Consider the following 26,191-nt stretch of genomic DNA (forward strand, 5'->3'; position numbering starts at 1 on the left):
GACCCAAGTCATTTATCCACATGGGATAAGTTTATATCCTTCATAAACATCCCAGTTGTCCTTGCAAAGGAGGAAACCCTAGATGTTGGTGACCTTGGTGGTTTGCTATTGCATGTGAAGTGGACTGGTCTATCTTTGTGCACCCTACACACCAGGTCAGGCTTTCTGAAAGGCTGGTGTGGTGTTCAGAATCAACTCAGGGTGAGAACATAAGTTATCCAGTGTCCAAGCAGAACAGAACTAAAGTTGGCAATACTCTATAACAGAAGACCATCTGGCCAAGGGATGGAGCTTCATTCCCTGCCTGGAATCAGAAGAGACAACTGTCCAGCTGCATTACCCTGAGAAAATCCATCTGTCTTACCACAGCTCAGTCCCTTAGTCTGTCATGCAGATGACAATGGCTCCCTGGCACTTGCAGAATGGTACAAGGTACATTTATGTGAAATAGGGAGGTGAAGGCCATAGGTTAGCCTGCATTTGAACACTGTCAATTACCTGTGCTCAACATTCGTAGGAACCATCCTTCTTTTCTGTCTGAGGTCATTTCCTCTCTGCCTCCTCTGTGACAGGTTCTACAAGTATCCCTGCCAGGGCCCAATCCCTGCTCTTTCTATGTACCGCTTCCTTCTATCATTAGGTCATACCCGTCCCTGATGGTGACTTCTAGCCAGTGAGGGAGGCTGAGGCTGGTCCTCATCTCCTCTCTGTTTTACTCTCGTTTGGCACTGACTCCAAATGAAAGATTATATCCTTCATAAAACAAACCAACAACAACAAAAGGATTAGCTTTTACTGGATTACTAACTCTCAGTAGGCAGAACACAAGTCAGCTGAGCTACAATCCCAGTACATTTTAAATCAAGATGCCACTTTGGTAAAGAGCGAACACCAGGCTGGAATATGGCTTCCAGCTGATGAAGGGTTTGCTGTTTAAACACGAACACCTACAGTCCAGAGCCCATGTGGGCATGGTGGTACACACTTAAAAACCCAGTGCTGAGGAGGAAGAGACAGTTGGGTCCCCAAGAATCTCTGGCCAGTTAGCTCAGTTACTTATTGAGTTTCAGGCCATGTGAGGTCCTGGTCCAACCAACCAACCAACCAACCAACCAACCAACCAACCAACCAAGCAACCAACAGCAGAAAAGGTAGATGATGCCTGAAGAGTGGTACTAGAGTTTGATCTCTAGCCTACATTCAGATATACATACATGCACATGGAAGTACATGCACACATGTGTACACACATGCACACACACACACACTCACGCTTACAGTGGAGGATGATGAGCAAAGTCTTGTAATTACCTAGCAGTGTTCTTAGTAATTGATGTTCTTACCCTGGGTTCCCAGTCTCCAGTCCTGTAAAATGTAACTCAGCCAACTAGGCTCTTGGTGATTCTGCAGGAAGTTCTATGTGCTCGTATCTAGAACAACTATTCAACATGCCCATTAGTGTGTACCCATTCATAGCTGAGTCAAGCTGGCAGCCCGCGGGGCCCTCTTGGCTTTAGAGGATTCCTGCCTCTGTGATGGGTAATGGCCTTCCAAGGCTTGGCTTGAGAAAACCTGTCTTTGTACATGTCACCATGCTACTGCCCTCCACAGTCATGGCCCTTCTTGAATGGAGAGACTCCAGAAAGTGAGCAAGGCACTTATCAATGCCATCACCTCCCTCACCAGCCTATCCTGCACACCTACTGCTTCTCACAGTGGCTCTCTGGGGGTGAAACCATTGCCACTTCTAGGGCCCCAGAAGCCAAGTGGCTCGGGGTCCACCAGGAGAAGCTTTCTTCTAAGGCAGGCTCCACACTGAACAGGCAGCCATTCCCCCAGAGAGAATAATAATTAATCAAATCAGTCTCCATCTTTATCAAACACAGTAGGGTGACCATTTCTTCTTAAGAATCTCCTGGTTTTAACACAGAAGTCCCACCCCCCAGGAATCTTTCCATCACTGGCAAACCAGACCCATTGCTCACTCCATTTCCCATGGTTGACAACAGAGAGTGCACATGAGAATCAGGTTTCTAGGGTGGGTGACTCTGAATAAAACACCTCCCTGGTTGTGTAATGTATACTGGGAAGATTGTATTCTAAGTTCATTATTCTTGGAATTTAGCATCTAGGGTACTGGCAGTTCTTAAACTCACCCGTAGGTTAGAATCAGTGGACGTTTCTGAACTTCACCTCTCTTAGGGTGGAGCCAGGCTACTGGGGTTGTTTTCTTAAGTCCTGAGTTACTCTAGAAGAACCACTAGCACAGAGAGCTGGCTTCTGGGCCAGTATTCATCCTTCCTTTCTACAGTGCTGATTTTTGCCCCTTCCATTCCAATCATTTCCTCTCTTTGTAGAAGACAAGGAAAAGTAATTTGAGGTACAAAGGAGCTTCATCAGCTGAAATCAGAGCTGGTATCACTGCTTGGGAGAAAATCTGTAATAACACTAGAGAAGCATGCAAAGATACCCAAATAGGATGCTAATAGTAGCTTTGATTATAATGCAAAAATTTGGAGAAAAATCTAAACATCCATTCACAGAAGAGCAGAAAAGTATGGCAGTAAATGTCTGTAGCTGGAATGAACAATTAAGCTGCAGTATATCAACACTGGAACAATGTGACTGTATACTATATGTATACACACACACATGCACACACACACACAATTTCATTGACTTCTTGCAGGACTTGGAAGTCTTCATTTTCATAAGAAGGATGCCACATATTTGAGGATACCAGGATGCATACTCATATCTGTGGCAGTAATAAAACTGTCAAGATAGCAAGGTAGCCTCTTGCCAGCTGAGAGAGCATCTTCCTCTGCATATCTCAGGATACAAAGAGAAATCCCAACACTGGGTAGCTGTTTCCGCACTTAAGACCTGCATTGCAACCCAGAATTAGCAGAGGCTCCCAAGTTGCTTTGCAGAAGGTGCAGAGCTGAGCACTGCATTCTCACCCATCATCCCTCCTTCCCATTGTCCACCGAGAGCAAGGAATCCATTGAAATGCAGATGTGATGGGGAAACCTATGCATTCAAGCTTGTTAATTTTACTTGGCAGTTCTGGGTTGCTGACGAATGGTTAGTTTGAAGAAGAAACAAGCGCTTACCTGGTCCTAGTTTGGCCACAGCATAAAGGAGGTCATAGTTGAGGACTGGTGTGGCATCGCTGATAGGCTTCCAGCCAACAGGAGGAGATGAAGGGGGTGAGATGAGGAACTGTTTGGCAGGCTGTGGGGGTGCCAAATGCAGTTTGTCTCCATCTGTCTCTGGGGTCTGGACCTTTCAAACAAGATAATGAGACATGTGATTGTCCACGCTTGCAGCTGGGCAGGGCTTCACTGAGGGCCAGACTGCAGTGGCAATCACTCCTTACAGTACACGGTGTACTGAACTCAGTGTTTACTTAATCCTAAAAAAACAGCAGTTTCCATCTTTTAATGAGCACCAGGGACACCAAGATTTCTCTCTCTCTCTCTCTCTCTCTCTCTCTCTCACACACACACACACACACAGCTGAATAATATTCCTTTGTGTGAACATACTATTGTCTCTTTATCCCTTTATCTGTTGAAGAACTTTAGGTAGTTCTCACTGTTGGCCTATTGTGAACAGTGCTGCTATGAATTCTTGCTTAAGTATTTGTTTGAGTTTATGATTTTTAGTACCTAGAAGAGAATTACGAGTCACATGGTAACTCCATGTTATCTTTTAATGGAAATCTCTCTCTCTCCTATCTATATAGCTATGTATGTATCTATGTATGTGTCTATCATGTATGTATTATATATCTATATACCTATGTATTATATATCTATATCTCTCTATATATAATAATTACATATACACACGCGCACACACACATGGTCTTTTTGAGACAGGGTCTTACTGTAGAGCTCAGGCTGGCCTTGAATGCAAGGTCTCCTGCCTCAGGCCAACTGGTCCTGATGCAGGTTTTAATAAATGATGATCTAAGATTGTTCTAGCTACATGAATTTATAAGAGATGGAGGATTTTAGCAGGAGTCAGCAGCTGAAGCCATACTTGAGAGGTGACTGTTGCCTAGTGATGGATAAGGCCTTGATGGAGAGTGGATACTGACAACTAGTGCTGTGGGCTTCATGAACATCCCTAAGAAACACCCATCCCTGTTCAGAATAGTGAGTATTTGGCTTTGCAAAACATACAATTAAGTTTCATGGATTTATAACTCTTTATCAGGAAGGTATTTAGTATACCATTAAGCTTATCATTTAAATGTTAATCACAACCCTGTCGGGAAGGTTAGGAGTCAGCTGTGGTGAGATCAGTTCTGTTGCAGTTCCTAGCTGGAATTTATTGTCCCTTTACCAGAAATCGAGGCACAGCTGCACACAGCTTTCCATGTCACCATCACGGCAGCTACATGGGTTGATAATGTCATCATTGCCATCTTATAGATGAGGACTCTGAGTCCCAGTGAGGTTCTGTGACTTGTCCTAGTTAGAACTTAGCTTGGCAGGTCTTAGAGCCTCTGTCCTAGGACACAGATACTGCTCAGTCTGGGACTCACTGTCAGTGTCCATTTCTCTCCTTATTTTAAAAACATTAGCTCGGAGGATTTCATACATGTATAAATGTATTTTGATCAGATTTTCTTCCATTCCTTTCCCTTCCTCATATTCTTTATGTTTTCATATCCGCTGAGTCCGGTTAGTGCTGTCCATATGAGCATGGGTGTGGGACCATCCCCTGAACCATACTCAATTACCAGAGACCACACCACCAAGGAAACACCCGCCTCCCCTAGCATCCATCAACTGTTGAAAGTCCCTCAGTTGGAGGTCTGGGCTCATGAACCCCCTTTTCTCTCCATGCTAGAATGTTGACTGGCTTATCTTGGGCAGGTCTTAGACAACCATTAAATTAATTTCTTAGTGAACTAACTGCAACAGAAAACCTATTTATGGGTGTGTAGGAGGCTAGAAGAGGGCATTGGTTCCCTAGGAACAGGGGTTACAAACAATTATGAGACACCATATGAGTGCTAGGACTCGAACTCATGTCCTCTAGAAGAGCAGCCAGCTTTCTTAACTGCATAACCATCTCTTGAGGTTCTCATTTACATTTTAATTTTATTTATTTTTCCAATTAACAATGACTTTTTATACTTCTAAATTTAATTTATGTGCATGAATGTATTGCCCACACTTATGTGTATGCACCGTGTGTGTGTGTCTGTGTGTCTGTGTGTCTGTGTGTGCGTCTGTGTTACCCTAAAAGGTCAGAGGAGGGCACCAGATGTTTGTGAACCACCATGTGCATGCTGGAAATTGAATCTGATTCTTCTCCAAAAGCAACACGTCCTCTAAATGTTGCGCCAAACCAGCAGGGTAAAGAGTTACCTGGGCGAAGTAGAGTTTTAGCTTCTTCCCTCTGAACTGGGTCTCATGAAGCTCTATCCGGGCACGGGCTGCAGATTTGGGATGGCTGAAATTTATTCGAACCCGTCGGAAACTCTTAAACAGCTGGAACGTCACACATTCATCATAGGTCCGGAACAGTCCCTCGAATTTTTCCTGATAAAAACAGAGAAAAAAATCCATTGGGCATGGGTCTTATATGGTGTCTTGTGACAAGAGCAGGTAACCTTGGTAGGCTGTTGAGAGAAGAAAGTTAAAACAGAAGGCACAGTGGCTAGAAACATAAGCTTCCTTCGCCTGGGTAGCCATGAGGAAGAGGGAGTTCTTCATATGACCTACAGCCAACTTTGTTTTGGCATTAAAAAAAACAATATTTATTGCATCAAACCACTAAGATTAAGGTTTATTTTCTCCCTGCAGTATAGCCAAGACTCTATGATACAAAGCAATGATTTAAAGTGTTTAATTCAATGAACAATTTTTATTCTACTGGAAAATACCTATTACATGTTCACTCGGTACAAGGTATGGTCTCGCCTTAGGTTTTAGGAGGCTACACAGATGGGTGTTATTTTTCTCTGACATGTGATTGTTTAAAAATTTAACCTGAGAGTCCAACACTGACGCAAATGAGAGAACACCCAGAGGGGTCAAAAAAGGAAATAAAAGGAAATTCAGAGAACTCTGTGTGTGTGTGTTTAACACTATCTATAGAGTTCTTTTTAGTCTTAAAGAACTTAAAAGTAGAAAACCAGTATATATTAAGCACTGTACATTTTTACTGCTGAAATGGGTCTTAACAGAAAAATTTCTACAATTAAAAATTAAAAAATCCTAATTTTTAAATTCCAACAGTCAATAGTATTTTGTCGAAATGCATGAACAATGGATTCTACAAGAATCATAAAATTGTGTCGGGGCCAGCAGTTGTTGCCCAGTGTTGTTCTCAATCCCTTTCCACCTTGGTTTTTGAGGTACAGTCTCTCAGTGAACCAGAGGTCATCATTCCAGTGAGGCTGCCTGGGCTATAAACTCTCGAATCCGCTTGTTCCTGCCCACCCCAAGCCCTGGAATTACAGCTGCATGTTACTGTCATCCTGCTTTTAATTGGAACCTTACTTATTGAACCATCTTTCCAGCCTGCGGCAGGTTCATAGAATTTTAACCTCAAGTTGGCCTAGTGGATGCTGAATTTAACCTTTCTCTCCTCACTCACATCATTTTACAAATCTATAATCCCGACTCATTCGGTAAGTTAAGTCCAGTCAAAGTCCCTGGGGCCCTGGCTTCAGAGATGCTTTTGAACTATGTGAATAATCAGACTACTAGACTGATGGGAAGAAATGTAGTTAGTATAAGTAAAAGATGGATGGCTATAAAATGACCACAGGCTTTGGGGCAATGGCTAACGCTGTGACCACAGGAAAAAGGATGCTGTGGGGTTTGGAACTCTTGAATCCTGCTGTCTTTTAGAACAGATCCCTGACATCAGGGAAGAGCTTCCTGTCTCTCTGGCATCCGGAAGATTTTATCCTAGCCTTTTATGTACATGCCCCTGGTCCTTCCAAACCTAGCAACACCCCAGGCTGAACCCACCACAGCTCTTCTCATGCTTAACTCCCATGTCCGACTGCTCTCTTGTATGCCAATGTCATCCCATCCCAACAATGCAGAGTGCCTAGTCAAAGCTCTGGGCTTGCTTTGCTTCTTTATGCTTACAGAAATTAAATAGATTCTTTCTCCCTCTTTTCTGTCTTTGTTCTTTTCTCATTGCCTGATAGTAGCAAACCAAGCATCCTCCCTTACCATAGGTGGAATGATGGGTTTCCCCCATCATCTCTCAAGTTTTAGGATAAGCAAGCCCCAAAGCCTGTGCCTCCAGCTACCACTCTAAGGTGTTCCTTAAGGAATTCTTTCTCCCAGTCCTGTGCCTTTCCAGACAGGAGTTTTGATAATTAGCATCCTTTCCTCTTACGCAGTAGGAGTGCTCAGAGCTGGCCAAAACTTAGCCAGTGGTTTGATTAGTTATGAGCCGTCCTCAGGAATGGGACGGGAGAGGATGCTAAGAACTCAGTTTTTCATTTAGCATGTGTTTTAGGGCCAAATTCTTGAGTCCTCTCTCTGGCTCACTCACTTTACCAGTTGAGAGGTTCTACCCCCACATCTACACACCAAAGCTTAAGAACAAGCAACTGACTAATAGAGGGTAGATTTTGTCCCTCATTGAATATCCTTTTTATATATTACTATTATTTTTTAATACAACGCTTATCAGTTTGAGCTGCCAACCTTAAGTGCTCATGTTAGAGGAAATGAGTCAAAAGAGCTGGGCCAAGGGTTCTGGACAAATAGCTCTATGTATATTCTCCACGTTGAAATGCCCTAGCCAATCAGCAGCACTTGCTGTCTACTGATCTTCAATAGATGGTTCTACACTATAGTTCTCTGGCCTCAGCTTCTAGTGTAAGTATCCTTTGTCATTTCTGTTGCTGTGATAAAATATCCTGATACAAAGCTAAGGAAACTCCAAATTACAGTCCACCATTGTGGGGAAGGTCAAAGCGGGAACCCAAGAAGCGGGAACACACACATCCACTCTCATCTACTTTTGAGCAGAGAGAAACAAATGTATCCTTGCTTCTCCATTGCTTTTGAGCTAGTGTTTACTCTTACATAGTACAGGGCCCAGCTTAGAAAATAGGGCCACAAAAGGAGCTCCCAATACCCATACTTAGAGATTCAGTTCAGTGCATAGGGACCAGGGTTTGCATTGGGCCATATAGGGCTTTATACCTAGGGTGTCGACAAGAAACATCTGCTGTGTGCTAGGAAGGCCCTCTAGATGTTCTCAGGAGCTTGCAGGGGGGTGAGTGAGATCCAGCCAAGAATGAGGAGGTTTCCATTAGTGACATTATGAATATTCATATTTTGAGGCAATAAATGGGATATAGGACAATTTGGCTGGAGGAAGGCACAACACATCAAGGCCATCAATGTAGACAAAACAATTGCATAGTAAGACCAGCCACAGGGGTCTTCCACCTGCATCGACCACAGCAAAGCTATCACTGTGTTGATGCCCAGTGGCAGCCAAGCACACAGTTAAAATGTTGTGGTTCTCCATCTGATGGTTTTCTTCACTGTGGAAGCCCTCAGACTTGGCTGTAAGATCTCCCTGTCGCCTCTATGCTGTTCCATCATGGCGGTCAGCAGGTTTTGGTCTTAGAACGCTGAACTCCCAGAGATTGCTAGAGAGCCAAAAGAATGAGCTTTTTTTTAGTGTTAGATTTTCACTCTTAATATTGATCATACCAGACATAAGACAGAAGTCAGAAAAATCTTTACTTATATCTGCATTGCAAAGCAACAGTAATAGGCCTTTTGTATATCATAACCTGATGAGGGGAAATTTCTGTTTTCTGAAAAAAAATGGCAATATACGGTCAGAAGACTGTCATTGCTTTGCAGGTTTGCAAATCATCTCACTTTTAATTTTCTACCTACTTCCAGTGCTTCTGTGACTCAACAGTGTGTAGAAGTACACGGTGGGTAAAGTGTACATTGTGTGAATAGCCTCTCAGGAATTTGTCTGTTTTCCCTTGACACTACAATGCTTGACAGATAGTCGCTTCAGAAGATTGTTGCAGCTCAGACTCTGAAGCCACAACCAAACAACACTTTAACTATGCTAAGGCTCATGGATCTAATCTTGTACTTTAAGCAGAGTTTTAACCCCTGCAAGACTTTACAATGTAGTGGTTACTGTCATGTAAAATAACTTTCCTAAGTCATATGGCCTTACAAAATGACGAATGAATCATACAAGTTAAAAATGACAACCAAGGAAATATCCGGTGGATACAATTTTTCCAAAATGAATTTTGGCATTAAAGTTTGTGGTTTATCATTGGCAACACACATAACAACTATTTAAGAAAATCATGTGGAAAGTGGAGGGAGCGGTGGGTAGGTGTATTGCATCACCTGGAGCTGGTGTTACAGCCAGCGAGCCACCTGAAATGGGCAGTAGGAACCAAACTAGAGCCCTCTGTCTGAGCTCTGACCCATGTCTTCAGCCCCTGGAGGGTTCTCCTTTTTATAAGTTAGCAAGTAGCATAATGGGCTTCACTGAAGTAGTCACCCACATCCCATAGTCTGTGTTCTTTTTCATCCTTCCCACAGTGCTTGGCTCGGCCCCCTCCTCTTTTCTTGACAGTGCCTTCCTCTCTACCAAATGGTCCCCTCCTCTGCTCAGTTGAGCCATCTCTCTAGCCCCAGATAAAGAACTTACTGAGTACACTTAGAGCTTCCTGTAGGTTCATGGGTTCTACTAGAGTATGGGTAGCCTCTCAGACTTTCCCTCCCCCATCAGTCAGCAAATGCCAATAGCTCTTCAGCTAGGGGTGGGGCTTCATGGCCCCTCTCCTCCAAACTTTGACAGGCAGCAAGTCTTATTTAAGTTTCTTACTACATATCTGCAATCAGTACTTATCCAGTTTGTGCTTCATATTTAAAGGGTATTCAAACATACCTATGAACACATGATAGGGTAACACAAGTCAAGACGGAAAGTGAGTAAGAAAAAGGCAGTGGGGACAAGAGGAGAAGCATAATTGGAGTCTAGTGGATACGTTCAGTGAAGCTGAACAGTGTCTCATACCTATGACCTCTGTCACAGCTGGGCCAACATAACACCAGCCATCTTTGTAAATACACGCTAGGCAAAGCAACGCTCACCCATTCTTTAGTTCATGGAGTCTACAAAGCAAAGATGGCTCTGATCTTAAAACTAGACCATGAGATCTGTCCAAGTCTGCATAAAGGGACTATTATGAGGAATGAGCAACGTTCTTGTTAGTGTGACAGAATGATGGATGGTGTATTTCTGATCAAAATATCTGCAACTACAAATTCCTAAATCAACAAACCAAGAAAGGGCTCAAGACATCCATTCTACCTGGTGGGTGGCACAGAATCTGAGAGGATTTTAGAAAACACTATGGAAACCTCAAATAGTTACACTGGCTTTACTTTACAGACAGACAGTGGACCAAACATAACATCTGATGGTTCTCTCCCTAACTCCTTAAAAACATTTGAGAAAGAGAGAATTGGAGTTATGACTGCTAGAGTTTAGGCTTTTGTCTAAACAAAGGAAGCCTACTGCAAGCCAGATAACTGTACAATTAGGTAAGCTAGCAAACTCAAGCGAGTTATACTGCATAAAACCTGCCAGTAACACGCAAAGGAGCCTGGAGATCCCAAGACAAAATGAAGAAGCAGATTTTTCTCGTCACCCTAAAGAGCCAGTGCTGTACTTGTGAGACGGCTGTGTGGGGAGTTCAGGGGAGGGAGGCTTTATTTTCTGTGAAACCACACCATATTCCTTAGATAGTTTCCAGTGTTTTAGACTTAGTGTCCCTGTAGGTTTAAATGATTTTAATAAGAAACTGGGCATTTCAAAAATCATAAGACTTTCATCTGTCAGATGAAACCTAGAAACTGTCAAAGAAGGAAAACAATTTATCACCTTTCCATGGCTATCATGGACTGTCACAGGCAAATCCCATCATCAGAGTGATACTGGCTTTGATGGACCTCTCAGGGGGCCCTGCTGTCAAGACTTTTGGGAATGGGATACCTAATCTGCATATCTGCATGGGGGTGGTTCTTGTGTCTGGATTTAACCCATCATAATCTCTTTGTCCAGCCCCTTATTACTAATGCATGCATTGTCTCATCTCTGGCCCAGATGTTACCGAAATACAGGAACATTACAGACAGAGGGGTTGCCATGTCCTGCACAGCTAGCTCCTGGAAACTTAACTGACATGGGGATAAAGAAATATGTGAGAGACTCAAGAAATGACAGCTACATAAACAGAAAAGCTGGGATTGGGCATGTTCTGCTGGCTCTGATGGAGGGGTCTTACTACACAATCCAGAAACACAAAATGGTTATTATGTACAGCCTGAGGAGGAGATATTAGCTAACATCAGCAGGAGGTCTTTGTAGGGAAACAGTTTCAGGCTCCCAAGGAGGATGCTGTGGTCCACAGCTTACTTTCAATACACTAGTCCTAGCTAAAGGTCAGACATCTGCCAGCACTTGTACATGGACCAGGGGAAGGCTTTGCTACTTCTCTGAGCCTCACCTGGGGACGTGAGGCTTCTCTGCCATTTCTACAGAGCTGAGAAACCAGAGTCTGTGCTCATGTCAACAACACACATCACTCCATCCAGTCTCTACGGGGAAGTCAGAAGTTTTCTTTATTGATAAAAGTAATGGGCACACTCCACGTCTGCTTTGAGAAAAGGAAGTCTTTGGAAAGAGTTTCTAAGTCCCTTTCACAAGGTCCCAGGAGAAACATGATAAATAAAAATCCTAGTTCCAAACTGGGAAAGAAGCCTCACTTTTCTACACCACTTTCTTTCCCCATGAACGTCTCTCAGCACAGAACTTTACCCAGGCTGTGTGCCATTCTGGTCTGCTCTTCTGGAGGATGCAGCTCCGGGTTGTTTTGTTCAGAGAGTCTCCATTCCTACTGAGCTGTCACATGTTCAAAACCAGGAAAACAAACAGAAAAAATGGAAACAAAAAACAAAACAAAAGAATGCAAACAGATTTCCACAAATCCCAAACCAGAATAATGTGCAGGAGTCACCATGGTCTTTTGAACAGAGATGAGATCAAACATTTACAACTTAGGGAATCCCTCATGAATCAAAATAATAAAAGTTGGTATGAAAGTAATGATGTTTTTAAAGAATTAGAATAAAACATTATAACTTCTGCAACTCTTAGGAAAATATGAAAAAAATGTGACCCCAATAGCCAGTGTAATAGTGTAAGAAAAAAAAGCTTCATTCCTTTCTACAAGTATGACATGGAGAGTGGCATCATGCACAGAGGCCTAGCTAGAGTCTAGGTTTTCAGCCCAGGTAAGCCAAGTGTAGTGTTTGTGACTGGAAAGTATAGGGAAACCCACCTGCTACTCTCTACCCTCAGCTGCTTCACTTCTGATCATTAAACTGTGCATCTTCCCCACAGATTCTCCAATTCTCGGGACACCACTGGGCCCTGTACAATTTACGGTATCATCTACCTGGAGGCAATGTCAGGTCACTGGTGAGGGTTCTATAAGACTGTGCCCAGTTTAAATGCCAATCGCAAGACAAAAGGTTTTATGCTTCTGACCTAGCAGTCACCAACAGTTGATTTCCACAAAGTTTCCTCCACCATAGTTACACTTACCCATCCATTACAAAGGAGCCAACTTAGCAATAGTCACATGGTGGAGAACACACAGCAAGTGTGTGAGGAGCCATACACAGCTTCCACAACTCCTAGTCACACCACCCTCCCAGCACCTCACAGGAAGCTTGCTGAACTCTGACCATTGGTTTTACACGGAGGTCTCCTTACCTAGACATAGTTCACTACTTCATTGGCCATTGGCAATGAACTCTACCTTACCTATCTCTTCCTCTGGGAATTTACCCACCTTCTACTCACAGGTTGCCTTGACAACAGGAAACTCACCTTTCTCATTAGTACACCAAAGGATATATGGATTCTCCCTGCTTTAAGGACTCTAGGGCTTTGTGAACAGGGGATGAAGATAAATACATATATTTTTCTTCTCATGGTCATAGTATCAGGCTTTTAGCTGATCTTGATCATTTCCCTAGAAGGTTTTATCAGCAGGATGAGAGCAAAGAAATCTGAATCTCCCACTAAGAAGTCAGTTCAGCCAGTTTTGTTAACTGATGTGCATATTAGTAATAGGATTTCAGCCAATGGCATACAGTCTATACAGCTTAGCATATCCCCTCCTTGCTTGAGCCTGTTTGCTTAGAACCTAGTTCATAGCTATCTAATAAGGAGTATCAAGAGTCAGATAACTGAATGAATACAGAGATCTGCAGATGATATTGTGTTCCTAGGGGCCCTCGTTGGTTCAGACTCCACCCAGTGACAGGCTACTTTCTGGGTAAGATTCCCTCATCCCATTAAACCAAATTATAATGGTTTGTCACACCAGTCCGATCCAGCCAGACCAAGTCACCATCTATTTGTAAATATCTTTGAACTTTGAGATTACCCCGACTGCACTCGTTAGTTTTTGTTAACTTCGTGTAAACTACAGTCCTTTGGGAAGAAGGAACCTTAATTAGAACTGGACTGCAGGTAAGTCTGTGGAGCATTTTCTTGATTAATGATCAGGACCCAGGCCATTGTGGGCAGTGCTACCCTTGTTGTAGGTGGTCCTGGAAGGTATGAGGAAAGTAGTTGAGGATAAGCGTTGGGAGCAAGTCAGTAAGCAGCATCCATCCATAGTCCCTGTTTCAGGTCCTGCCTTTGTGCCTTGAGTGCCAGCCCTGACTTTCCATGATGGACTATGCCCCAGAATGCATGATCCAAACAAACCCCTTCCTCCCCAAGCTGCCACTGGTCATGTTTCTTATAGCAGTAGAAGGCTAACCAGAACGCTTTCCTCATCAAAGGCATGCCTGAGAGTACAGGGGTAACAGGGATGTAGTCCCCTACAGGATGAGGAGACAGGCAGGCCTCTGAAAACAGATGTGAACTTCTGTGAATCAGAACCCTGGACCTGTGCTCATGGTCATCTACTGCAAACAAAGGACATATCTGGCTGCCCTCTTATAGTCAGCACATACTGGGTCATAGTATTGATGGTCACCTCACTCGGGACATTTCTCAAGAGCCAATGACAGCTTTGTCCTTTCCTGAGACATCTATTCTTTCTCTTCTCTGATCTTTATTGCACAAAATCATCTGTGGTGAGCATCAACCTGGTCAGATGTAGGCTCTAACTGTGCTCATGTAATTAAAGATGGGATTGGATTTTATACTCAAGTGTTGTATAGGTACCATGAGACACTACACAAATGTGTTAGAAACACAGTGCTTGGCACCATATAATCTACTTCAAATCCTGGTCCCTTTCTACCCTGACACACTGATATCTCTATTCTCTTATTTATAATTGGGAACAGTGGTAGCATCCATCTCTCACAGGTGTCCTGAGTATGGTGTAAATCAAGATAATTAAGGTATTTGAAGTGTGATCACAGTGTAAGTATGTGAGCTGTTATTATTAATCTTATATTAAAGCTAGACAATAATTTATTTCTATGTATATATTTGTCCCATTAGATGTAGCTGTATAAATATTGCTATGTCTATATTCCCTTTAATTTTCATCCATGTCTGTGTCTTTATCTACAAGTGCCTCTGTCCATAAATATTTAAAACCAAAAAGAGAAAATAAAAACATTTAAGACTATAAAGAGAAATGTTTAAAATTTCATATAAAATTAGCTATAAATGCACTACCCTGATTTTATTTGTGGTTATGTGCTTAAAATGTAGAGCCCACATGTCTTAGTTAGGGTTTCTGTTGCTGCAACAAAATACCATGACCCAAAAGCAAGTTGGGGAAGAAAAAGGTTTATTTGGCTTACACTTCCACATTGCTGTTTATTATTGAAGGAAGTCAGAACAGGAACATCAGGGCAGAAACCTGGAGGCTGGAGCTGATGCCGTGACCATGGAAAGGTACTTGTTTGCCTCACATAGCTTCCTCAGCCTACTCCCTTATAGAACCCAGGACCACCAGCCCAGGGAGGTCACCCTCTACCATTGAACACTAATTGAAAAAATGGCTTACAGCTGGATCGCATGGAGGCATCTCCTCTACTGAGGCTTCTTCCTTTCTGATGACTCTAGCTTGTGTCAAGTTGGCATACAAAACCAGCCAGCACACTCAGTTAACCACAGACATTTGTTTCTTGTCTGAAAAGCTTCACAAGTGTCAGTAAAGTGCTTGCTGAGTGAAAGCCTGACTTCAATCCCAAACCATGATATAAAACCCAAATCATGGTGATGTGTATTTGTTATTCCAGAGTTGAGATGGCAGAGACAGGAGGATTCCTCGGGCTCACTGGCCAGCCAGCCTAGATTTCCTGGCAAGTTCAAGGCCAGTGTAAACCTTGTCTCAGACAATATGGTGCATGATGTCTCAGGCATGATACCCAAGGTGATATCCCATATTCCATTGTGCCCTGGGTAGATGCTGTGAGATAGCCCACAAGTACCTTAAATTTAATGGACCTAAACAAGTTAGAAATTGCTCTACAATGTTTCTACAAACATGCCTCCCATCTTCCCAGTTGCTCAAACCAGATGCTAAATGTCCTGTGCCTTCCTCTCCCTCACTGACAGTAAGCACCCAACAGCCCCTGAATCCTCTGAGCTCACTGTTCTTCAGCCATCACCCCTCATACTGTCTTCATGTTACCGCTGATTTCTGAGCTCCCCGAAGCTGAGCCTGTGACTGTTCTGGGCATGCTCACTATGGGGACATTTAAAAAAGCAACCTGAAAAGATCACTGCTAGAGAGGACCTTCAGACAGAAAGTCCCAAGTTATAAAAATCCGTAAATTTTTTTTTTTTTTTTTTGCCATGAAGTGCAGCAGAGCATTCAAGGACATTTAGAAGATGGTTGCCAGTTACCCACCAACCACATACCCTGCTGCTGCCCCATCCTGTTTCCTAGATTCTAGGCAAACTTCCCAAAGGAAGGTTGTTCTCTCTCCAGACTCTCTTCGGCCCCTGTCCACTCTTCTCCTGGACATGCCATTTTGTTTTAGGTAACTTTGAAGTGTTTCTCTAAACCCAGCTTAGCTCTCACACCTGAGTGGCCCTTCTCCAACACCACTCAGGTTTGGACTTCCTTCCACTGTGTTCTCACTGGAGGTTAGTTAGTGAGGGCAATGGTTCCCTCATTACTTTGGACTTCAAGAGCAGGAAGGGTGTCATTGTCCTTTTATGTCTTGTTCATTTCATAGGGACTACTGACCATATGTCGTATAGGATGTTTGGACTCCAAAGAGAGATCACTTGGTAGAGCAATGAGTGCATTAATGTTGTGTGGGAAGCCACATACGCCATTACAAGATGGCACTGGCTACCGCTGGCCACCGCCCGTAAGTTCAGGTAAACAACCAATGTGCGCATGTGCATAAGGGTTTCTCGCCAAGTCACAGCCCATCATGGGGAATGTAAATGAGGTACTGAAAGCACAACCAATCAGGTATAGACACACCACTCCTAGGCCTATATAAGCAGCACCAGTTCTGGGGTTCTGGGTCTTTTCACCTTCGCTATCAAGCTCTCCCAATAAATGTGTGCAGAAGAATCCTGTTGTGGCGTCTTCCTTGCTGGCGAGTCGGGCGTCCACAATGTTGGAAGAATAGCTTTTTCTGACCCACACACCACCAAAAGGAATATTGGTTAATGCTCTACCTGCACTAGGCAAATGGATTAAGATTCCCTGTATAAAGATGCTATGGGGAAGGTGTGATTGAATCTGACACATTCTTAATCTCACCCTGTTATTCTGTCTAGGTTTAATTTCTACTTCCTTAGAACTTTTCAAAAACTCAGAATCACTTGTCAGGAGACTGCATCATGCTGGATGTGTGTCTGTCAGGGGCAGTGTTAAGAGAGAGTGCAGAGAGCAGATGGTATATAGAATATGTGTTTAATTTAATGCATGCAAACGAGATTGTGACTCTAAGCAGGAGGGCAACATGATCAAAAGACTTATATATTCATATTAACTTGATTGTCTTTTTAAAAATGGTGTTCTCCAACTGATTTTTCTATGAAACTGAAATGGCATTTATATTATCTTAAGGGGCAGGTAGCCCAGACGCTCGCAATACCTAAGATACAATTCACAAACCACATGAAACTCAAGAAGAAGGAAGACCAAAATGTGGATACTTTGATCCTTCCTAGAAGGGGGAACAAAATACCCATGGAAGAAGTCACAGAGACAAAGTGTGGAGCAGAGACTAAAGGAATGACTCGCCAGAGACTGCCCCACCTGGGGATCCATCCCATATACAGTCACCAAAACCAGACACTATTGTGGATGCCAAAAAGAGCTTGCTGACAGGAGCCTGATATAGCTGTCCCCTGAGAGGCTTTGCCCGTGCCTGACAAATACATAAGTGGATGCTCACAGCCATCCATTGGACAGAGCACATGGTCTTCAATGAAGGAGCTAGAGAAAGGACTACAGGAGTTGAAGGCGTTTACAGCTCCACAGGAGGAATAACAAAATGAACTAACTAGTACCCCCAGAGCTCCCTGGGGCTAAACCACCAACCAAAGAGTACACATGGTGGGACTCATGACTCCAGCTAAATATGCAGCAGAGGATGGCCTAGTTGATCATTAATGGGATGAGAGGCCCTTGGCCATGTGAAGGTTCTATGCCAGGGCTAGGAAGTGGGAGTGGGTGGATTGGTGAGCAGGGGGAGAGGGAAGGAGACAAGGGATGGGGATTTTCAGAGGGAGACCAGGAAAAGGGATAACATTTGCAATGCAAATAAAGAAAACATCTAATAAAATAAAAAAGAAAGAAAGAAAAATGACTCAATCATTAAAACTAAAAATAAAGTACATATTTAATGCTTCCTTTTGTTTTTCTGTTGGTCTCTTTCCTCCTCTTCATTTCTGAGGGGTTCTAAGCCTCACACCCCCAGTTCCTTGTTAGACAATCGCACTATTATGAAGCAGGGAGAAAACTGAAGATCATGGAAATGAATGGGAGCTGAGCACTGGCTACCAGCTGCCCCCTGCATGCGTCTTACATTTATTTTCATGGCAAGAAGCTCCTGGGAATAGACTTCATTTGCTTTCCAAACTGCAGGTCAAGGGCCTGCTGATGCTTTCCAGCTTGCAGGCTCATTCTGGGAACTACATCTCCCAGGAACACCATATGATGACACACTTAGAAGGGAGGGAAAGAGGGACTGGACAGATGGTTCAGTTCTTAAGGAGCTCCTATAGAGGACTTGTGCTTGGGTTCCCAGCACCTACAATGGGCTACTCACAACCAACTGTAACTCCGGCTCTAGGAGATCTGATACCCTCTATAAGCATATTCATGAACACCACACATACACACACATACACACACACACACACACTTATTTAAAAAAAAAGCAGAAATGGAATTCAATAAAAACAGTGTTCCAGATTCTCAGGGTGGAGGCAAGGCCTGCTTTCTCATTGGTCTTTCAATAATTGATGAGCACATGTTTAGGAAGTGTTATGTGAAATTAAAAGGCTAAATTCTAAATAAGTTCCCTATCACGTCCTTTTGAAGATGCGCAATTGGAAGTCTAATCCGCTCATTTTTCTACTTGGCTTACGATCAAAGCGAGGTTGCGGATGCAGTGTCGAATCCTCTTACTTATTTCTGGCCATGAAATTGAAGTGGCCTTGGTGTTTTTTAAAGCAGCAGGCTTGAGCGGCTTTTGAAATCTAACAGGGCCGTTTTCCTGCTTCCTGAGGTTTCCCATCAGCCCTGCCCCTCCTCCCATTTCTCCTTCTCTACTTCACTCAGGCTCTGTTTATTCTTTCCTGATCAGAAGACATAAAACAGGGTGGGCTTGAATGCTACTACAACCACATGCAAATTTCTCTCATTCGACTTTCTTGGTATTCAAAAATAAAAATAATTCCCTCAATCCCCTGCCCCCACCCCCAGGATACAAGGTACCTAAACAAAAGCCTTTCCAAACTGAAACATGACAGTCAACACCACCAAAGGCTGAGCCGGACCAACAAAACCCACTATGGACACAGCTAACACTGAGCATAACTTTGGAGCACCATTGTCTACAGTGACTGAAATTTTAATTGGGAATCTATAGGCCAGCAAATAGATGCAGCGCAGGCTTCATATGGTTCTGTCGTCTCTAATTCTCCCTTTCATATATGCTCATTTCTACTTACAGTGAACTCCTGAGACAGTTAAAGAAATGGAGAGGAAAGGGGGTATGAATACTTTCTCTAAGGGGGCCAGCCTTAGCTAAAGACTGGAAATTCACCACAGAGAGCCCAGCTCCCAGGCTAGCTCATCAATGGCAGAGGGAAACAGGGTCCAACACAGCTTTCATCTCTTTGCTTACAGCTCATCCAAAAGGACGCACAAGGCCTTTGTCCTGAGTCACTAATGCTGCTCGCTCACACTCTCTCATGGAGTCTTAGGAGAAATGGCAGGAAATCAGGAAGAAGCTTTGTCTATTAAAGGGAAGAGAGCTGAAGTGTTGTCCTTCAGGGGTGAGAGAGCTGGCTCCCATTGCAGATGTAATTTTAGTTCCTTGAGAACCTCCATTCTGATCTGCATAGGAGTTGAACTAGCTTACAGTCCCTCGCTAGTAGCATCTAAGGGTTACAAACATCATTAAATGACCAAAACCTCAATACATATATAAGTGAGATAAGTGAGAGTTTTCCATGGACAGTTCATACCAGAAACAACTTAACAGTATTAGGGCAATGGAGTTAAGTTTCTTTCTCAATATGCATATGGTGCACATATGTGTTTCATGTTTCTTTCATGTATTTAATTTAGGGCTCAGACCCTTGCCAGCCAAGTAAGACGATTTTTTTTTACTAACAATTACATGGAGAATTATTTCTCTTTGTGTGGCATAAATCCATGTGGAGCGAGGCAAGGAAAGCTGGAGAAACCAGTAACTCAGAGTTAGTGACCATTGTAATTAGAATTATTATATAACGCATTGTTCAAATCAGGACACTGAAACTCGGGGTTGCTGCTATTCATTATGCTGCAACCTCAGAAGTGTCTTGACGCAGTGGCTCTGTGATTCCCAGCTGACTGATCCTCTCAGTCAGGGATCCCTGAACTATATCCTTCAGCTCACTGGAGAGACCTGGTGGTCCTGTCTAGAGAAGGAACCCACCCAGATGTGCAGGTTTCCTCTGCTAATCTTAGTATAGACCAGTGTCTCTTTACCAAAGGCTGCTTATGGGCTATGTTTTAATGGTGGCTGAGCTGTGTCACCTTGATACAGGCTAAAGTCATCTGAGAGGAAGGAGCCTCAGTTGAGAAAAATGTCTCCATGAGATCCAGGTATAAGGCATTTTCTCAATTAGTGATAATGGGGGGGTCGGGGTCAGTCCATTGTGGGTGGTGCCAAGCCCAGGCTGGTGGTCCTGGATTCCATTGGAAAGGCTGAGCAAGCCATGTAGAGCAAGATAGTTAGCAGTACCTGTCCATGGCCTCTGTATCAGCTTTTGCCTCCAGGTTCATGCCCTGACTTCCTTCAATGATGAATAGCAATATGGAAGTGTAAGCCAAATAAAGAGATTCCTCCTCAACTTGCTTATTGGTCATGGTATATCATTAAGGCAATAGTAACCCTAACGAAGACAGTGGCTAAAATTCCATGATAGGCTAATGAAAATGATGCTGATCACATTTTTAACTACGGAGTCTGGCTGCTTAGCCTATTTGTTGGGCACTTCCGAAGTACACACAGAGACTTCGAATTCTTTCAGTTTTCAGAAATAGGAGGAACTACTAACACCTACCAGCCCTCCTTGAGGATGAGCGGTGTTCAACAGCTTCACACCAGGGCTGGGAGAATGGCTCAGTGCTTGTGCTGCAAGCTCAATCCTCAAAACCTACATAAAGAATGTCAGGCATTGTGGGGTATATTTGTAATCCCAGTGCTGGAGAGACAAAGGCAGAAGGCTCTCTGGGGCTTGTTGGCCAGCTAGACTATGCTAATTAGTGAGCATGCTGTCCGAAGTGAAAGATCCTGTTTCAAAAACAAAATAGGTAGTGACAGATGGTTTACACACACACACACACCTGCACATACTGCACAAAATAGTTTTAAGGAAATCACTGTTTTAATTAAAAAGAGTTTTATGTCCTTATAATCAAGCCTGTGGACAAGAGGCCACTAACCATCACCATCATTACCATCAACTGCAGCACCAGCAGGGCCAGCACCAGCAGCAACAACACCAGCAGCAGCACCACCAGTGCCAGCAGCAGCACCACCACCAGTGCCAGCAGCAGCAGCAGTAGCAGCAGCAGCAACAACAACACCATCACCAGCACCATGCAGAGGGCCTGAGTTTGGGTCCCCGGTGCCCAGGACTGTAGAAATGCTAGGCCACCAATCCTGCCTTCCTGTTAAATATCCTCACCCAAAGGGATTTGGATTTGCTGTATCAAAAGCACTATTTCGTGCACTCATGTGGGTATGCCTTGCCAGTTGTCTCATTAAACAATCACATCTGTCTCATTCCTAGAATATCTAAAGTCCTTTCTATTCCTGTTGAAGGTATCAACCTTTTGTCTCATTAACACTGAAATTTTCTCCCTCCAGTTCCAACTTATTTGAGCTATTCTATCAAGCATCCTCTTAAGGCTCTGTCCCGTAGACCCTCTTGGTTCACTTATAGGTCTGCTGCACCATGTGTCTCTTTAGTTCCTTACTCCTTGGTTAATATTTTCTGCTCAGTCTCAAAGGGACAGAGATTTGAGTCATATCTACTCTCCAAGATGACAGGTCGTAAGCATTTTGAGAATGCCAGATATGATTTATGTCACCTGATTTTTGTTTTTGGGAGATCACAAATATCCCCCATCCTCTGGAGTTCAGAAGTATGACTACAGGGTATGTAGGGATGTGTTTTTACTCAGTTTCTGTTTCCTGGGAAGCAGGTAAGCAAACCACAATAAATTCTAATTTTCTGACTGTTTATGCGAATAAAGTTTTATTGGACCATATTCACTTTTATTTGTTTCATATTGGGACTTTGAAGAACAACACAGAGTGAAGACATGTGGCCCATTAAATCTGAAATTTGTACCTATATGGTTCTGAGAGAGAGAGAGAGACAGAGAGAGAGAGACAGAGAGACAGAGAGAGAGACAGAGAGACAGAGAGACAGAGACAGAGAGACATAGAGAACACGTACATATGTGCACATGCACCTACATGTACTTGTAGAGGCCACAGATATGTTGGCAGCCTCAAGCCCCAGTGTTTCTCCTGTCTCCATTCAGTAACCCCAGAGCTGGAGTTCCAGACCCACACATGACCACATGATTCAGTTTTCTTTCACAAATGCTGGGGATTTGAACTTGGCTCCTCATACTTAAATATCAAGTACTCCTACCCATCTCCTTGGCTGACCTGTCTGGCCTTTGCTGACCCCTCATATAGAGTAACAAGGATTTCTGATTGGTTCATGATTCCTTGTCCTGTATCTAATACTGCAGATGGCCTTTTCATTTTGTTCCTACCATTTCAGAGGGACTGCATTAGTGACAAATCAAACTGTGGTGGTTTGAATAAGAATGGCCCCATAGGCTTTTATATTTTAATGCTTGGTCATCAGGGTGCAGCACTATTTGAGAAGGATTAGGAGGTGTGGCCTTGTTGGAGTAGGTGTGGCCTTGTTAAAGACAGTGTTGCTGGGGATGGGATTAGAGGTTTCAAAAGCCCATGCTAGGCTAGGTTCTTTCTCCCTCTCCACCTGTAGGTCAGGATGTGTTCTCAGCTATGCACTAGCACCAGGGTCTCCACCATGATGACAATAGACTAAACCTCTTATACTGTAGGCAAGTCCCCAATTCAATGTCTTCTTTTGTAAAAGTTGCCATGATCATAGTGTCTCCTCACAGCAAAATAATGGTGACTAAGTCACAAATACTTTCTAAGTTTGCTGTTTCAAGCCAGAAGTACACGCTGAGCTTATATGAGCTTGAAATGCATGAAATTGCATTTCAGGAAGGTCAAAACCCATTGAATATTGGCAATTGCTTTTGCAGTTCAACTTGCAAGGAAGAGCTCAGGGAACTGAAAAACAAAACCACCAAACCAAAGAATTATTTCACAAAGGCACTTTAAAGAGATAAAGATCAGACAACTTTTGAAAAAGGCATTTTGCACAAAATTAATATCTTCTTCAATGGCAAGGAAGGGCATTCATACTTGTGTTCCAAATTATAATTTTTTTAGCATTTCATATATGTACACAATATAATATGATCATATCTATTCCCCCTTTCCTTCCTTCACACTTCTCATCATATCACCCAATACATTCTCCCTCCCAATTCATGTTGTCTTCTTCGTTGACAATATACTAAGTACAATTAGTGTTGCCCACAAGTGCGTGGGTATGGAACAGACTCATGGGAAACCTTCCAAAGGCCACACCCCCAAAGAAGAATGATTCTCTCTCCCGTAGCAGGTACCAGATGCCTGGAGCTCTCCCATAAGGGGTAGGGTTTAGAAAGCAGCTCCACCGTAACCTCCACTCCTGTCTATGTGGGAACTTGGACCGGCTTGATCTTGCCTGGGTAACTGCAGCTGTTGTGAGTTCCAGGAGGCAACAGCCTTGCCATGCCCAGAAGACGGAATTTCGTGGCAGTCATGTTTTGAGCATTTACTTTCACTCATGATATTGACAAAATCAGCATAAGAGTACTCATACACCGCTCATATGTAAGCTATCTTTTGTGCTGGCTATCTCACAAATGTTCCCAACCCTCTGTATGTGTAGGCAAAGTGTGGCTATCACTTTGCAGATAAAGAAGTGTTCAGGAGCTAAGCGCTAATCCTCCACTGAGGTCAACCTTTACATTTAACATTAGATATTTTTCTACCCAAATTATCTGACCATGGCGGAGAAAGGTAATGCACATTTCATGCGTGCATGGCTCTGTAGAGAGGAAGAGATTCATCGTCACTAGTTTAGGACTATTACAGTAGTCTACGGTCCCAGAGAGCAAGGGATGAACAATGAGCTTGCTGAATGGCTGCATGCATTATGGCCCTGACACTTGTCTTAAAAGGCAAAGGTAGCTGACGGCTGATGGTGACCATCATCTCTTTAGCTAGCTGTAAGCATTTTACAGGAGTAACACAAATACAATCCTGATTTGTGTATGTTTTCGGCACTGGGTTCCGGGCAGTGTCTGCCTACAGTCAGCTCAGTGAAAAGGCTGGCTGTTGGAGATGCTGTTGAAAGAAGAGCGTTTCAGCAGAATGAGCCGCAGCACAGAGCCTCCTCTGCTTCATGCAGCAAGAAACGCGTACGCTGGGATGATTTTATCTTTTCCTTTCCAGCAGCATTTTAACTGCCTTCCTGGTCTGTGATTGACAGAGAACTTCATCCAGACAAGGAGGCATCCAGCCTGCAAACCTTTGATAACAGAGAAACATTTACTGGGGGACTTCTTCTTCTTCTTTGAATATTGGTTATGGTTTAGAGGGATGGTGGAGTCTTTTATTAAACCCTTATGCAGGCAGCAAAATGTAGGCTGTCTACTTCCTCAGTGGTAGAAGCAGAAAAGAAAGGGAGCCAATTATTTTCCTTTCAGTTAAAAAACTGTGATCTAGCTGCTGATATTGAAGTATTTGAGGGTATGTTCTGTGAGGCCAGTTGTTACTACCAAAAGAAACCAACCAACCAACCAACAAACAAACAAACAAAAAACCATAGATTTTGAAAAATGTTTAGATATCCAGGGTTTGAGACTATTATATCTCAGTTTAAACCTCTAGGATTCTGGAATTCTTCTGAGCTGAGAAGAAATACAGTACCCATACCTTGTTTCCTGGAGAGGGCAGAGGTCATGAAGACTGAAGTCCAACTGTTACCATTTTATGTGGAACAGCAGTCTAGACTGGCTATATGGCAGTCCAGGCAAAGGCCTTGAGAGTCCCTAAGTGAACTCTGATGCAGAGCTCTGGTATCACCAAGAGTTACAAAGCACTTTATGAACTGTTATAAGAGTTGCACCAATATAGGAAGAAGAGGCAATCCAGGGAAAGCTGTGACCGGAGCAACGAAGATGGAGAAGAATCTTCATAGGAAGTGTAAGCTCTCTAAGCCAAGGGGAAAGGATGCAGACTGTGGACCACCAGTGCAGGATACAGTGATGGATATCTGTTTGGGTAAATTTAGACAAGGACATCCTTTCCCAATAGCCACACCTGAATGCTTTGACAATCTGCAAGGATTTTCAATTCAACATCCATCTGGAAGTGAATTGACTTAGAAAAATCATATAATCGCTAGGACAAAAGCCAGAAGTGGCTAAGATTATGGTTTTAAAACCAGCTGGCACAGTATCATGAAAAATACTAATTTTGATAAGAAAAAAATCAAGGCTATTATTGCTTTTATATCCCTGAGTCTATGGTCCATAGCTCTCTAAAATTCATAATGAGGATGCGGTCACGGTGTGAAATCCTAGGTGGGTTGACCCAATTAGGACTTAGCTCTCCACCACCATCTCTTTCAAATACAAACCCTTTCAAGGCCATTTAAACGACATACAAAATATGACTGTTCTTTGAGCATCTTGTCCAATAAGATCACAAAATCTTTTAAAAATATTATTAGCTTGGCACAAATATCTTCTACTTTGTTATTCTTGGGTAAGAAAAAAAAATTAGTTGGCCAAGGCTGTTGTGGTTTGAAAATACTTGACCCATGTGAAGTGGCACTATTAGGAGGTGTGGCCTTGTTGGAATAAGTGTGGCCTTGTTGAAGGAAGTGTGTCACTGTGTAGGTGGGCTCTGAGGTTTCCTAGTGTTCAAGTTCCACATGGTGAGAAGAGAGCCTCCTCCATGCTGCCTGAAGAAAAGAGAGTCTCCTGATTGCTTTCAGATCAAGATGCAGAAATCTCAGCTCTTCTAGCACCATGTCTGCCTGGATGCTGCCAGGCTTCCTGCCATGATGATAATGGACTGAACCTCTGAAACTATAAGCCAGCCCCAACTAAATGTTTGCAATTATAAGAGTTACCTTGGTCATGGTATCTTTTCCCAGCAATGGAAACCCTAAGACAGAGCCCAACTGATAAGAGAGTACTGGAAGGACAATTGAATGGAGG

General features: G+C 43.2%; 1 protein-coding gene across 4 annotated transcripts in view; it reads right to left on the reverse strand.

The window, feature by feature from the left end:
* Positions 1–26,191, reverse strand: part of Rcan2 (regulator of calcineurin 2) — a 221,407-nt gene that overhangs the window by 12,966 nt on the left and 182,250 nt on the right. For all 4 annotated transcript variants that reach the window (XM_029470897.2, XM_021186129.3, XM_021186130.3 and 1 more), the window contains 2 exons: positions 5,391–5,564; positions 3,117–3,288 (listed from right to left, as the gene is read on the reverse strand). In XM_029470897.2, the coding sequence (XP_029326757.1) occupies positions 3,117–3,288; positions 5,391–5,564 (346 nt within the window). The remainder of the gene's footprint in view (positions 1–3,116; positions 3,289–5,390; positions 5,565–26,191) is intronic.

Source organism: Mus caroli, unplaced genomic scaffold, assembly GCF_978045245.1.
Source record: "Mus caroli unplaced genomic scaffold, Mus_caroli_1 scaffold_18, whole genome shotgun sequence".
Classification (NCBI taxonomy): Eukaryota; Metazoa; Chordata; class Mammalia; order Rodentia; family Muridae; genus Mus; species Mus caroli.